This window comes from Carcharodon carcharias, chromosome 10, assembly GCF_017639515.1.
Source record: "Carcharodon carcharias isolate sCarCar2 chromosome 10, sCarCar2.pri, whole genome shotgun sequence".
NCBI classification, from domain to species: domain Eukaryota; kingdom Metazoa; phylum Chordata; class Chondrichthyes; order Lamniformes; family Lamnidae; genus Carcharodon; species Carcharodon carcharias.
In genome coordinates, this window is record NC_054476.1 from 65,786,774 (window position 1) to 65,803,356 (window position 16,583).

Consider the following 16,583-nt stretch of genomic DNA (forward strand, 5'->3'; position numbering starts at 1 on the left):
TCTTCAAAACGCATACCAGCTGCTTTTCCTGGACTCTTAACGTTCAGGTCAGCACTATGCAGTGAGTAATCTTTTCTGGGCCTGCAGGTTTCAGGAAGCCTTCCCTTAGCCTGGGAATGGGAACTGAATTCTCCACCTGAGGAGGAAGGGAGGGCTAGCAGAGAGAGGAGGCCAGGAGTGTACATACAGCCTCCAGGGGAGCCACCTTTGGGAGGACGGGCGCAGGCACAAGGGGCGAAGGGCCAAGAGGTAGTCCAAGGCAGAAGAGGCCCCAGAAGACGCCATTATCCTGCTGCCAGGGTATACAGGCAGCAAAGCAGCTACCTCAATATGTCTGAGGTGCAGTGCCGAAAGAGGAACTGTCTCTCAAAGGAGATAGTCAACTATATCTGTCAGATGAAAGGGCCTGAGACCTCTGCTAACTGTGTGGGTTGATACCCCATGCCAGTGGCTCTGCAGATCACAGCTGCCCTCAATTTCTATACCTCTGGCTCCTTCCAGGGGGTCGGTGGGTGATCTTTGTGGTGTCTCCCAATCAGCTATGCACACTTGTGTCGAGCAGGTTACAGATGCTCTGTTCAGGCATGCATTGACCTTCATCCACTACTGTTGGGACCAGGCAAGTCAGACACAGTGAGCCAGAGGCTTTGTGGCGATTGCTAGCTTCCCTCGCATCCAGGGTGCAATAGACTGCACACATGTAGCCATCAAGGCACTAGCAGGTGAGCCCGGTGTCTTTGTCAACAGGAAGGGCTTCCACTCCATGAAAGTGCAGATAGTGTGTGATCACAGGATGCTGATTTCACAAGCCTGTACAAGGTACCCAGGCAGCTCCCAAGACACCTACATCCTCAGACACTCCCAGGTGCCGGGGCTCTTCAGTGCTCCAACCTGGCTTGATGGATGGCTGTTGGGTGACAAGGGCTATCCCCTCAGAAGGTGGCTAATGACACATCTCCGTCATTCAAGAACAGAAGCTGAGCAGTGGTATAATAGGAGCCACACCTCCACAAGGGCTGTGGTGGAGAGAACCATCTTAAGATGTGCCTCCGATGCCTGGACTGCTCAAGGGGCGCACTCCAGTACCCCCCAGATTGTGCCTCGGTGATAGTGGTTGCATGCTGCACTCTCCACAATCTTACATTGGATAGGGGAGACGCAGTGGGTGATGAAGATGTCGACGCAGTGGCTGCGGCTGTACATGATGAGTCCAGCAGAGAATCCGAGGATGGGCATGCACAGGGAAATGCTGAGGGGGTAGAAGCTGACCAGGACATACTGCAGGGAGGCAGGGACACCTGGAAGGCTTTAATCCAACGAACCTTCAGGTAGCACACCACAGATGGATCACCAGGACAAGCCTGGGCTGTTGGCTCGATACTTGACAACTAAGTGCAAAATCTGCCAGGTTAGGAACAGTCACTAAGAGCCTTGTTAATAAAGCTGAATGTCCAACCAAGCACTCATTACAGTTTTGGAAACCATACATATGTTGAAGAAAAGAGGCACCCTCAGCCATGGTGACATATCTGAATTTATTCTGTCAAGCAAACCAAATTATTTCAAAAAAACAGACAATAGCGTTACCAAGGAAAACAAATCATAAGGACCTCGTCTCGGGCCAACACAAAAACACCAGTGATAAACCCGTGATGTGCCTAAGGTATCTTATGTTTACGTTTCCGGGTGCTACGTCTTGGTGCTGCCCCATCGCTCGGAGTGGCATCTGAGACAGCCTGCTCACTCTGCTGTCCTGTTGGCCTCGATGACCTTGGCAGTCGTCTTCTGGCCCATGACACCAGTGCTGGCCCCGCCTAGGAGGGAGCTGCCAGCTCCACAGTTGGCATCTCCCTAGTTATCACAGCCTCACAAGATGCTATGGTCACTGGGAGAGGGGCGGAGGAGCTGCCACCCTCATCTGGATCGCCCTGAGAGGTGCCCGCAGAAATGCCAGGCAGCTGCTGTGCTGACATGAGGTCACTTCGGACCTCCCTGCTCATTGTGGATGGATGGGCACCGAGCTGGGAAAGTTGATGCCCAAACCATCTCCCACACTGGCACTGACCAGCTGAGGTCAATGCCGATGTGAGTGCTTGCTGGTCAGAGCGCATCCCCAGGAAGTCCTGATGGGTCTCCTAGAGGAGGCTCACCACGAGAGTCGCAACTCTCTCCATGGAGGACGCATGGTGCTCGGACAGGTGGCTCATTGCTTCAGTGATTGTCCGCGTAGACTCCTCCACCACGGAGACCAAGCCTAGCACAGCCTCATGTATCTCCCCCAGATGCTCCCGCACACCCGGCTGCATTTCCTGCACCTGCTGTGTCGCGGACGATTCTAGAGGCACATCATCAGGCACCGATTGAGCATGTGCCTGGTCCCCCGCAGTCCTCTGACTGCTGGCACCATGGGCACTCTCTGTCTCTGCCAGCTCCTCCAGTAACTGTGAAGTGCCCTCACCACTGTGCCCTGGGACACTAGCTGATGTTTGAATTCCCTCCGAGGTGCTTGTATCTGCGCTGATGCCTGCCTCGCAGAGATGGTGTGACGCTGGTGAGACTTCAGGTCCCTCAGGTGAGAGTGGGGACCTCTGCTGCTCCTCCTCCCGGCCCTGCTCCGCTAATGCTGAAAGGAAGAACAAGGACAGTGGACCAGTTAACATGGAGACAATGTCAAAGTGTATCCCTGTCCCTCAGATCATTATGCGCTCATCCTTCCATAACCCATGGTCAAGCCATGTTGCAAAATTAAATCAATTAACATTCAGCACTGCTATGGTTGTTGGGAGAACAATGCTGGCCTCACTGTTGGGCATAAATACCTGGCCGTGGCATCCCAGCCTCACTGACACCAGTGGACCTTGGCACATGGCGCCTCTCAAGATCAAAGGCCTCCTGCTCGAAGTGGCTAAGAATGGCGACCTGCACCTGGCTGCTGCCAGTCCTCGCACGCTCTGCCGCGTTATGAGCATTCGTCTCCTGAAAATGTGGGATGAGCATTGATTAATGAAAATTGCACATGGACTCTCTTCGTGCACAACCCACCCCAACCAAAGTGGGACATATCAGGGCTCCAGAGCCTCCTCACCTCACTGCTGCCGAACACTCACACAAAGATGCTAGGCCTGCTCCACAACCTCCCACCACCCGGTATATCCTTCCATAGCAAGGAGGCGCAAGCATGTGGAGCGCAGAGGGCAGCAGATGATTCGTTGCCACGCCACCTTGAAGCTCCCCTCCCAGCATGTTAGCACCCTGACTTGGACATGTCCTGGAGTGCAAACACAGCTTCTAGGTGCAGCTCCTCCAGGTTGCCCCCAAACCAGTTAAGTGGGACTCAGTGTAACACGTGCTGCGGGGGCAATACACATCTCTTCATCACCCTCTCAGGTTGACCTCAGCATGGGCAGTATCTGCTTGCCCATCCAGCAAAGGATAAATGCCATCAATGATTCAATACAGTCATTACACTCAGGCTTGCGGGCAGCAGGGGGGTAAGCCGACCTGCTGGGTTACATGACCAATACCGACGTGATACTCACCCTGCCAGAGTACAACAAGTGCTTGTGACACTGGATCCAGGTGCACCGCACCACATCGCGGGAGCTCACCACCTCCTCCCAGGCACATTTCGCCATATGGGGAAGGCCTCCTCCTCCCATCCTGGGGAACCAGCGCCTCCCGCCATGCTGCCACATCCTTGAGGAGGGCAGCAAGGCAGTCATCCGAGAAACAAGGGGCACAATGGCCCCCTGCCCTACCCTCCGGCCTCACCTGCTCTGCTTGCCTACCCTCTGGACTGGCCTGCTCACCAGAAGCCCTCTGGTGAGCCCTTCCACTTGACATTGTGAGCAGCCCTGCAAAGGCTGCCAGCACTTCTGATAAACAGGCCGCTGGGTTGCCATTGGACCCGGCGGACAATGCACTCCTGCTGCCGCCTGCCCACTCCCGCTATCCTCGGGAGTCAGGCATTACGCTGGGCAGGCCGATTTAAAATGATGGCCGCCCACACCCGCTCCCACTCTGCACCCCCTGCCAAACAGAAAATTCAGCCCAAGTATTTACAATGGTGGAATAATTTGAAACTTTCTTTAAGCAATATTCACTGGTCCAATATTGGGCACAATACTCCAGCTGGGGCTGCACTGTATTTTAAGAATACCGATAAGTTTAGTACAATTTCCTGGCTTTTGTAATCTATTTACAAATACTAGGCTCCCCTATGTTTTAGTAAATACTATGTATTACATGGTTCAAAATCTGGTGCTTGGACACGTTCTTTCAATGATTTCTTAAGCCACGATAGTATGATTCCACTTTGCCATATGTGAGGCTGCTCACATCCATAGATTACAAATAAATGCTAATTGCAACATTTCCTGAAAGGCCTGGTAATTCACCACATCTGGGAATGTTGGTTCTGGTAAAGGGTTCGAGAGAGCTTCTGCAGTGCAGAAAAAGGTGACTTACTGAGACAGTAGGTCAGAGTGATAGTAGTAGTCCGACAGTTTGTCCAGAAACGAGCGAGGCTCCAGGATAAAGGTTGGTAATACAACTCGTGATAGGTCCATTCCAGGTCGGAGCTGCTTCAGCACAGTCCACATCAGACTCTTGTTTTCTTCAGACACTGTTTCAGTCTGAGTGGTTTCACCAATCTATAGACCAAAAAGAAAGAGATCATGTTACTGTCAGTAACATATGGGTCTTCCTTCAGAAACAACGAGAGAAACTTCCCTAATATTAAAGCAGTATTCACTGGTCGAATATTGGACACAATACTCCAGCTGGGGCCACACTGTGTTTTAAGAATACCGATAAGTTTAATACAATTTCCTTGCTTTTGTAATCTATTTACAAATAGCAGGGTCCCCTATGCTTTGTTAAATGCTATGTATTACATGGTTCAAATCTGGTGCTTGGATGCATTTTTTCAAGAATTTCTTAAACCATGGTAGTATGATTCCACTTTGTCATATGTGAGGCTGCTCACATCCATAGACTGCAAATGAACGCTTACTGCAACATCTCCTGAAAAACCTGATAATCCACCACGCCTGGGAATGTTGGTTCTGGTAAAGGTTGGAGAGAGCTTCTGCTGTGCAGAAGGTCACTTACTGAGACAGTAGTTCAGAATGGTAGTAGTAGTCAGACAACTTGTCCAGAAATGAGCGAGGCTCCAGGATAAAGGATGGTACGGACTCGAAACATCAATTCTGTTTCTCTCTCCACAGATGCTATCAGATCTGCTGAGTTTTTCCAGCATTTTCTGTTTATGTGAGAGAAACTTCCCCATTGTCTTAGATTCAGAAAGACCATTGCACATGGATTTAATTCTCCCGGGTTTATGTGGAACAGGAAATATGAGTCATAATTCTTACATCTAACCATCATCTAATGACGGTCAGTCTGACGTTGGTGGTGGGCAACTGGAATCAATTCTGAGCGACAGGATAAACTGCCACTTAGAAAGGCATGGATTGATCAGGGATAGTCAGCATGGTTTTGTTAGGGCAAGATTGTGTCTTACTAACTTAACAGAATTTTTTGAGGAAATAACAAGGAGGATTGATGAGGGTAGTGCATTGGATGTTGTCTACATGGATTTCAGTGAGGCATTTGACAAGGTCAGAAAAGTGAGATCCCATGGGATATAGGGAAAGGTGGTGAGTTGGATTCAAAATTGGCTCAGTGACAAGAAACAAAGGGTACTGGTCGAAGGATATTTTTTGCGAGTGGAAAGTGGTTTCTAGTGGTGTTCCACAGGGGTCAGCATTGGGGCCTTTACTGTTTGTCTTATATATTAATGATCTGGACTTAAGTGTGGTTGGCATAATGGGAGATTTGCAGATGACACAAAAATTGGCCGTATGGTTGATAGAGGATAGCTATTGTCTCCTGAATGATATCAATAGCTTGGTTGAATCGGCAGCCAAGTGGCAAATGGAATTCAATCCAGAGAAGTGTGAGGGAATGCATTTGGGGAGGACAAACAAAGCAAGGGAATACTCAATAAATGGGAGGATATTGAGAGGGTTTGAGGAAGTGAGAGACCTTAGAGTGTATGTGCACAGGTCCCTGAAGGTGGCTGGACAGGTGGTAAAAAAGCATATGGAATGCTTTCCTTTATTGGACAAGGTATTGAATACAAATGCAGGGATGTAATGTTGGAACCATATAAAAGTCTAGTTAGGCCACAGCTGGAATTTTGTGTACAGTTCCGGTCACCATATTACAGGAAGGACATAATTGCTCTGGAGAGAGTACAGAGAAGATTTACAAGAATGTTGCCAGGGCTTGAAAATTGCAGCTATGAAGAAAGATTGGATAGGCTAGGGTTGTTTTCCTTAGAACAGTGGGGACTGAGGAGTGACCTAATTCAAGTGTACAAAATTGAGGGACCTAGATAGCATAGACAGGAAAGACCTGTATCCCCTAGCTGAGAGGTCAATTACCACGGGGCACAGATTTAAGGTGATTGGTAGAAGGATTAGCCGGAACATGAGGAAAAACTTTTTGCCCAGAGGGTGGTTGGCGTCTGAGATTCACTGCCTTAACTGGTGTTTGAGGCCGAAACGCTCAACTCATTTAAAAGGTACTTGGATATGCACCTGAAATGCTGTAACCTGTAAGACTATGGACCAGGTGCTGGCAAGTGGAATTGAAAATAAGTGGCAAGCTTCTTTTTTCTCTTTTTATGGCCGGCGCAGACACGATGAGCTAAATAGCCTCTTCTATGCCGTAACTTATCTATGGTTCTATGGACTCCTGCAAGAACATGTACATGAGCACAGGATCAAGCTCAGCCCTTGTGGGTAGCTAACCTGCTGACAATAAATATCTAGATTCAAAATGAAGGATAGCAGCTTGGGCAAGGTAGCAGAGGGCACTCAGCATCCATAAGGCTCTACTCTGTAAGAATTAGCTTCTAGACAGGAGGGGATTTTTAAAAATCAGTTAAGCAAAATGGTTACATTTAACTTCAAAGAGTACATCTACACTCAATTTTCAAGCAGCTTTCCTAATGCAATGCACCTTTCAGTTCACACATTTCCTAAACTTGCCTCCATCCTCTTTGATGCAGTGTCTTGCAGTGTAAACTCACCCAAATGTGAGTCTGATCTTCAATGATTGCCACTATGGGAATCGCACGCTCAGAAATTTGCTCAAGGAGACACAGCCACTAGGAAAATAATCCCATTACCAAAAGATGCAGAGCCTCTGCTCTACAGCTCTTACTTCTCCAAACTCCTCTGAATTTTCTGCCACGTAAGTCGCCTCTGACAAGTCCTTTCTGCACATCTCCCCATGGATTTCGGATAGGTCTGTGTCACTTTCCTCACTCCTGCTGCTCTTTTCATTCGTGTCATTTTCCAGCTCCTCGTGGTGAGGATCATTCTCTCGGTCTGATCTGTCGGAGTACATATCAGCGTCTTTGTACTGAACGTGGTTTGCAAACTCAGCATCACTTAAAGAGAAGAGAAAATAAGAGAGAAGTCCAAGGATAACAACCAGAACCAAAAGAATTGTTAAGTTACACAAGTGAGTTTTAAGAAAGCATTTTAACACAAAGAGAGAAGTAGAAAATGAAGGGTTCAGAATGGAAGTTTTAGAGGCTGCAGCAAAGGCAGTTGATATTTCATAATTGTCAGCAAATATACATTTCAGTGAGAAAGAAAGACTCTAGCAGAAGGATGTACCATCCATGGCTAACTAAGGAAGTTAAAGAATTAAAATGATTGGAAAAGTTTACAATTTTGCAAAGATTAGGGTAGGTTAGAAGATTGGACGGGATGTAAAAAGGAGCAAAAAATGTCAAAAAAAAAGTAATAAGGAGGGAGAAATTAGAGTATAAGATAAAGGTTGGTAGAACTATAAAAACAGATAGAGTTTCTACAAGTATTTAATACGGTAAGAGTAACTAAAGTGAGAGTGGGTCCTTTAGAGCTTGGGAATTCATATTGGGATATAAGGAAATGGCGGAAGTGTTGAACAGATATTTTGTGTCTGTCTTCATTATAGAAAACACAAATAACAACCCAGAAATACTTGTAAATCAAGAAGTAAAGGGACCAAGGAATGTAAAACAAATTACATTCACTAGGGAAAGGGTGATAGCTGTTAGAACCACAGGTTGAAAAGTCACCAGGACTTGATGGATTTCATCCTAGGGTCCTAAAAGGTGGTCGCAGAGATGGTAGATATATTGGTTATATTTTTCCAAAATTCCCTTGATTCTTGAAAGGTCCCGTCAGATTGGAAAATAGGGAATGTGACTCCTCTATCCAAGAAAGGAGGGAGACAGAATGCAGGAAATTACAGGCCAGTTAGCCTAACACCTACCATAGGGAAAACATTGTAATCTATTATTAAGGAGGCTATAGTAGGACATTTAGAAAATTTTAAGGCAACTAGGCAGAGTCAACATGGTTTTGTGAAAGGGAAATCCTGGGGGGGGTGGGGGCTCGGTTTAAGGCTGCTGGCAGGTAGGAAGAAATGGAGGTTCTATCTTATGGAGGGTCATCTCAAGTCCACAAAGAGCAGCCCCAAAGATAGAAACCCCCACTTCCTTCCCACCCTTTAAAGAATTTATTTTAAAAAATCAGCTGCCCATGCCAAATGTTCATTGGTGAGGGCAGTGTTCATCAGGGTCAACTGGCTTGGTAGCAAGCCTAATTGACCCATGATTATGGTGGGCGGGGTGCCAATTTCGGGGGTGAACTTGGGGGCAGGTGGGAAGGAGGTGGGCCAGCTATCCTATTTTTCGTGCTCCCTCTCCAAAAATACGCCCTCCAGTGACACATAAAATGCAGTCCAAAGAGTATAAAGGGATTTAGATGGGTTAGGTTAATTGGCAAAAAAATTGGCAGGTAGAGTATAGTTTGGGAAAATGAGAACTCGTCCACTTTGGCAGAAAGAACAGAAAGGCAGTATATTATTATTATTATATATTAAATATGATTTAAATTAAGAAAGATTGCAAAACTCTGTGGAGCAGAGAGATCTGGGTGTTCCGGTACATGAATCACAAGAAGTTAGAATGAAGTAGAGCAAGTGATTAAGAAGGCAAATGAAATGTTGTCAATTATTGCAAGGGAATGGCACATAAAAGTAGGAAAGTTTTGTGACAGTTGTATAGGCGTAGGTGAGACCACACCTGGAGTACTGTGTACAATTTTGGGGCAGAATTTTTAGGTGGGTGCGATTGATGGGCCCAGGATCAGCCAGGAAATGGACCACCAACTGCGACTGGCCCCCGACTGGCCAATTAATGACCAGCCAGCATGAAGTGCGTGTTGAGAAGCTCAGCGCTGTTTGGGTGGGGGCGGGAGGAGGGCAGGCACTGATGTCAATGTGGGCACGGGCCAGTGCTGACTGAAAGCTCCCTGAAGGCAGAGAGCTGCCTCAGGGAGCTGAAGACCTGAAAAAGCTAAAATAAAGTTTTGAAAAGCAAAAAAAAAAAATGCCCAAGCATCCCAATCAGGCACCTGAAAATATACATGATGAAAATGCTGTCTACCGATTTTTATTTTTATTTTATCACGGAAACCTCATCTGCCCTTGGATGAGGTTTCAAGAAAAATGTAAAGGCGACCTGCCAATTTGCCCATCCGCCAACCATAAGGTTGGACGGGCAATGTAAAATTAAAAACTATTGTGCCGTTAATGACCTTAATTGGCCTCTTAATTGTCGGTGGGCGAGCTTCTGACTTTTGCACATGCGTGCTAACTGAAATATTACGCGAGTGCATGATGATGTTGGGACACTCGCCCGATGTCATCTCACATGATTTCACACCGGATCAGGTTGGGTGTGTGCCTGCCGATCAGTGTAAAATTCTGCCCTTGGTCTCGTATGATAACATTAGAAGGTTCCGAGAAGGTTCACTTGACTGATTCCTGGGATGAAGGGGTTATCTTATGAGGAAAGGTTGGACAGGCTGGGCCTGTATCCCTTGGATCCATAGAAGAATGAAAGGTGATCTTATTGAAACATATAAGAGCATGAAGGGAATTGACAGGGTGGATGCTGAGAGGATGTTTCTCCTTGTGGGGGAGACCAGAACTAGGTGACACAGTTTAAAAATAAAGTGTCTCCCATTTAAGGCGAAGATGAAGAGAATTTTTTTCCGAGGGTCGTCGATCTGTTGAATTCTCTTCCCCAGAGAGCAGCGGAGATAGGGTCACTGAATATTTTTAAAACTGAGTTAGACAGATTCTTGATTGACAAGGGAATCCAAGGGTGCAAGGAGGTAGACAGGAAAGAGGAGTTGAAGTCACAATGGAATCAGCCATGATCTTATCAATGGCAGATCAGGCTAGAGGGGCCAAATGGCCTACTTCTGCTCCTAATTTGTATGTTTGTAAGGATCTGCCACCAAAGGTAGAATGGAGGTAGTGAAATACATAACAGCCAACAACTGTTTGGTAGGGGAAGGGATGGGGCAAAGAACTTAAAACTCAAGTAGGTTGCAGAGGCAGGGTAGAACAAGGCCTTGGAGTACCTTGTAGATGAAGGCAAAGAATATAAATTTGATCCATTGAGAATTGGGAGCTAGAGTTGATTGGTGAGGACAAGTTGATGGGTGAGCATGACTTTGTGTAGGCAACATGATGTAGCTGGCACTGTTTTAGATGAGAGAAGAATGTGAATCTTGGAGGGTGAAAGATGAAAGGCTGGCAGGAAGATTACAGATAGTCTAGAGATGACAAAAATGATGATAAAATATAGTGCTAATGATGGGGTGCAGAGTTTGGTGATGTTATATGTGCTTGTGGATAGACATGGGATTTGAAACTCAGCTCTGTATTGATAAGGCGTTGACATTGCACACAGCCTGGTTCAGCCTGTTAGTGACCAGGAAAAGCAAAAGTGTGTTGGTGGAGGACTAAAGCAATGATTTCTTGTCTTCCTAGTGTTCAACTGCAAAAGTTCTAACTTAATGTCAGACAACAAGTTTGCCAGTGCAGTGATAGCTGGGGAGTCAAGGACAGTCCAATTATAGAACCACATAAATTTATCACATCATGTCTGTATTTAACATTTGTTAAATTAATCTGAAACTAATTGCACTGACATGCTCCTCAGTTGTAGAATTTATGTTGTTAGCATACATATAGAAGCTGACTTTATGATTGTGGTTGATGTCACTAGGGATAGCATGTAAATGAGAAAGAAGACAGGACCAAGGATTGAACCTTGGGAAACTTTAGAGATGTGGGGACAGAAGGAGAAGCAGACATCTGGAGATACATTGGCTGTGCAGGAGAGGTAGGAATAGAGCCTTGCAAGGGCAATCCTATGTAGCTGGAGAAGTAGTACAACAGGAAGATGTCCTTGACCATGCTAAACACCACAGAAAGGTCAAAGAGGGGATTCCATAATTATAGTCACACAGGATATTGTTTGTGAATTTCACTGGGGCTCTCTCATTCCTGGGAGGAGGGCAGAAACCAGACTGAAGGGATCCGAACATGGAGTGGAAAGGTGGAAAGGAGATGGGAAGCAAAACATATAAGGAGATTGGAGGTAGCGCAGTAGTGGTGGAGGACAAGATGGATCAAAGGTGGATTTTCCGGGGAGTGCAATGATGATAGTTTTAAAATGCAGAAGAAGCTTGTTATGAATTTAGCAGAAACAGGGCCCAGGAAAGATAGTTAGGTAGTCAGAAATTTGGTAGGCGTGTATCATGGAAAATCCCAGAAGGGAGGAAAATTGCAGAATGACTCAGGATCAGGGCTTGAGTGAATGAGGTAAAGGGATGAGGTAATCAGGGGCGTGGCAGTAGAGGTGGGGTAAATTGTAGCTATTGAGAATGGTCTCGGTCTTGGAAATAATGAAGCCCATGAGTCCTATTCTCCTGGAATTAGTAGCGAGAGTGTTCATTTTCTTCCTGGACATGCTGCAGCCCTCTAATGTGAACAGTGACATTAGCAACTTGATATTTTACCAGCACCTCTATGCCCCTCCCAACCTCCATCTGCCCCTCCCATACTCCCACCAATTTCTTCCATTCACAGATCCATTCAGCAACTGTCACATTCTACTTCTGTATTTGCCTATTTACACACAGCTCCCACCTCCTGTAGCAGGTATTCATTTATGTGAGGGAACTGGGTCATGCATGGTAATAAAAAACAAAAACAGAATTACCTGGAAAAACTCAGCAGGTCTGGCAGCGCCGATGCTGCCAGACGTGCTGAGTTTTTCTAGGTAATTCTGTTTTTGTTTTGGATTTCCAGCATCCGCAGTTTTTTGTTTTTATCTCATGCATGAGACCTTGCCACCAATTCTATCCCATGGTCTACAGTACCCACCAGTTATGCTGCAATGTCCAGTGCAAAACACACATGCTGCACATCACCTGTACCTTCTAATACCCAACCAATTGCTATGGTAATTTTTCCATTATCCATTCTTAAAGATAACCTGTATAGGTCTTGCCATATCGCAGACTGTGACCAATGAATGAATTTTAAGGTCAGTACAAGCCCGCTGCCTACATATACATGTAAAACATTCACACTCTAGGGCCCACTGAAATAAGTCAATAAATGAGTCTGTGACTGGGGACCTACTGGAAAATCTCCTGGTGAGTGGGACTGAAGCCTCGTTGCAGACTGCACATTCCTGGGTGAGTCGCATCCATCGAGCAGTTCAGATCACCATCCTTAACTGTGCTGCGTTTGAGAAGACTTGAACACCGCAGAGCTAATTCCAGAGCATCCATCCAACATCGACCTAAGGAGAGACAAAAGAAAAAGTCAGGAATAAACCAAGAAATATGCATCATATACATGCAAGGTTATGAATCTGGAAATTAACCAGGCATTTTTGACTATCAGAGCGACACTGAGGGAAATAGATGTGACATAAAACTGGAAGTGCACATCAAGAATACAACCAGGAAAGTGTGTAAGCACCCCTGCGGTGATCAACAACAAAATTTTATTGTATACACTTGTGTAAAAGTCAAATTTTTGAGACCAATTTTTTCAGGCCATAAGTCATGGGTTGACTTTTACATGGGTAATATTTTTGAGGGGTCGACATTGCTTGACTATCAACATCAGCTTTAATTTTGCGCCATCTGCCAGACAAGAAGGAACCACTGTGAACCGTGTCTTCTTGTGGCCAGTTGTCTTTACAAGGAAGGTTTTTTCACCAATCTTGGTAACAGTCTTGTTTGCTGGCAAGCTGAAGTTCATCAGTGTTTCATCCATATTTCCACTGCAGGCCAATCGATAAGCATTCTTCTCTTGACAGATGACAAATCAGTGGAATTTGTGTTTATCGTCAAGTTCAGGTGGCAGACGTTGTGAAATTTTCATTTACTGATCGAGTACTAAATTGTGCTTTTTCCTGAATCTTGTGCCTCACCCTGCACTGACCTAGAATTCTGGAATACCACGCTTCTTTACTTCTCCAAGAGCATAAAGACAGATGACTCCACAGGTGATAAAATAACCATTTTGCCGATGCTTGTTAACCCATTTTACATTTTTCTCCAGTTTAAATTGAACTACATATTTGTTATTATTCTTCTCGAAGGCATCATGATAGATCATTTAGTGAACATTAATGTTGTTGATTGACTGGGAGATCGGAGGGAAAAGCTAAAGATTCCTACACGTGCCTTTCAATTAGTGAACCATAGTAATTATCTGTAGGGAATTAATAATTCCAACATGATTGGATCCCTCAAAATCTAGGGTTGACTTTTACACAGGTTACATGAAAAATTTGTTTTTTTAGACCAAAAATCATGGGGCCAACTTTTACATTAGATTGATTTTTACACAATATATACACAGAAATGTCTCAAAGCTTTTCACAGGACTGTCATAAAACAAAGTCTGACACTGAGCCACATAAGCAGGTGTTGGTTAGATGACCGAAAGCTTGGTCAAAGATGTAAGTTTTAAGGAGTGTCATAAAGGAGGAAAGTGAGGCAGAGAGGTGCAGGGAGGGAATTCTGGAGCTTAAGGCCAAGGCATTTGAAGGCACAGCCACCAATGGTGGAGTGATAAAAACTGGAGATGTGCAAGAAGCCAGAATTAGTTGAGGTTTGTGGGGCCGGAGGAGGTTACAGAGCTCGGGTGAGCAAGATTATGGAGGGATTTGAAAACGAGAATTTCAAAATCAAGATGTCGCTTGATCATGAGCCAATGTAGGTCAGGTAACGGAGTGGATAGGTAAACAGGACTTGGTCTGAGTTAGAACATGGGCCTCAGACATTTGGATGACCTCAAATTTATGGAGGATAGAATGTGGGCGACCAGCCAGGACTGCAGGATAGAGGTAAAAAAAGGCATGAATGAGGTTTTCAGCAGCAGGTGCTATTGAAAGTCAGCCAATGTTACAGAGGTGGAAAAAGGTGTAGTGACGGTGCGAGTATGTGATCAGAAGCTCATCTTGGGGTCAAATATAACACCGAGTTTGCGAACAAATTGGTTTAGTCTTAGATAGCTGCCATTCCTCCAAGTTTGGTATCATTGGCAAATTTTGAAATTTTTGCCTGCATTCTAATATCAAAATATATTTAAACAAAGCAGTGATCCTAGCACTGACACTTGGGAACATCAATGTCTAACATCCTCCAGTCAGAAAACAACCATTCACCTGGACTTGCTGTTTTCTATCCTTAAGCCAATATTTTATCCATGCTGACACTGACCGTCCTATTCTGTGAGCCTCCATTTTGTTAAGCAGCCTTTTATGTGGTGCATCTTAAAATCCATATAGACAACTTCCACCCTATTCTCCTTAATAACTCTCACTTCATCAAAAAATTCAATTAAATTTGTCAAACATGTTCTGCCTTTTACAAATCTGTGCTGGTGCTCCTTAATAACTCAACCCTTTCCAGATGTCTTTTCATAGTACAGAACTTGAGTATTGCTGAAAAAAAGACATTTTGTCAAAGCTTTTTGTCTTGTACTGATCAGGACAATCTTAAGAATACCAATGTCAGGAGAAGCAACAACTTTATACTGTATGAGAAAAGAATGTTGATTGGTTGGCGAGTGGACTCTGATTGGTAGAGGAAGTGCCATGGAGAATGGACCACAGTAATACTCCCCAGGTGCCTGTTAATTTTTTTCCTGATTATTGTTTCAAAAACCTTACCCAGCACTGAAGTTAAACTGATTGATCTGTAGTTACTAGGAATGTCCTTACATCCTGATCTGTAGTTACTAGGAATGTCCTTACATCCTTTCTGGAGCAGCAGCGTCACATTTGCTACTTTTCAATCCTCTGGCACCTTCCCCATACATAACGAAGCTTGGAAGATTATGGAACACTTCCACTATCTCCAACCCCACCTCCCTTAGCAACCTGGGATGCAAACCATTCTTATTCGCTCCAAGCATAGCTAGCCTTTACTGGCCTGGCCAGTGACGCCCACATCCCATGAATGAATAAATTTTAAAAAAGAAATCCAATTTTTACCCCATCCATTACTTCTACCATTTCCACTTTTATCAGTATTTTATCAGCATTCTCTTACTTAGTAAATACTGATATAAAGTACTTCAAGTATTCTAGCCTTGTCCTGCTACCCTCTTTGCCCCTATTAGGCCCCATTCTGCCTCTTCCTATCCACTTACCATTTACACACAGTAGAATATTTTTGGGCTCCCTTTTATGTTAACTGCCATCCTATTCTCAATTCTCTTTGCCAGTCTTATTTTCCTCTTCACTTCCCCTATCGACTTATTGTATTTGGTCTTGTTCTTGCTTGAAGAACTCACCTGGCATGCATCATACATCTTTTTCATTTCATCAATTCCCTACCTCCTGCTAGTTGGAATGTACCCTGCCTGTACATGAAGCATCTCCTTCTTAAAGGCCGCCCATTGTTTCATTACTGTTTTTCATGTCAATCTTTGGTTCCATTATACCCTGAGAGATCCACTCTCATTCCAATGAAGTTAGCTCTCTTCCAATTTAGAAGCTCAACTTTGCATTACTCCTTGCTTTTCTCCATTGCTAATCTAAATCTTATAAAATGATAATCACTCCCACCCAAATGTACCACTGCAGACATTTGGTCCACAAAAACCTCAATCCCCAGCATCAGATATAACAATGTCTGTTTTCCTGGTTGGATGAAGAACATACTGTCAATGAAGTTCTCCTGAATATGTTTCAGAAATTCCTGCCCTTCCTTGCCCTTTATTTGAACATTATCCTAATCGATATTTGGGTAATTAAAGTCCCCGGGATCACACTCTATTGTTCTTGCACATCTTTGTGATTTCCCTGCAATTTGCTCCTCCATCTCTCTCACTATTTGAAGGCCTATGAAATACCTCCAGTAGCATGAACATACCTTTTTTGTTTCTCTAACCACATGGATTCCGTCCTTGTCTTCTCAAGCACATCCTCTCTTTCCAACACACTGGTGTCTTCCCTGATCAGCATTGCAACCCTATATCCCTTTTTGGCTTCCCTGTCTTTTCTGAATACTTTGTATCCTTCTATATTAAGCATCCAGTCCTCATCATTTTAAGCCATGCTTCCATTATTGCTCCCAAATCATACTCTCACATGATTATGTGTGCTTGAAGCTCACGAACATTAT

General features: G+C 44.8%; 1 protein-coding gene across 4 annotated transcripts in view; it reads right to left on the reverse strand.

The window, feature by feature from the left end:
- The window catches only part of osbpl5 (oxysterol binding protein-like 5), a 148,144-nt gene that overhangs the window by 23,925 nt on the left and 107,636 nt on the right, over positions 1–16,583 (reverse strand). For 3 of the 4 annotated variants that reach the window (XM_041198181.1, XM_041198179.1, XM_041198182.1), the window contains 3 exons: positions 12,574–12,736; positions 7,234–7,462; positions 4,468–4,652 (listed from right to left, as the gene is read on the reverse strand). In XM_041198181.1, the coding sequence (XP_041054115.1) occupies positions 4,468–4,652; positions 7,234–7,462; positions 12,574–12,736 (577 nt within the window). The remainder of the gene's footprint in view (positions 1–4,467; positions 4,653–7,233; positions 7,463–12,573; positions 12,737–16,583) is intronic. The other variant, XM_041198180.1, reaches the window with a different exon arrangement.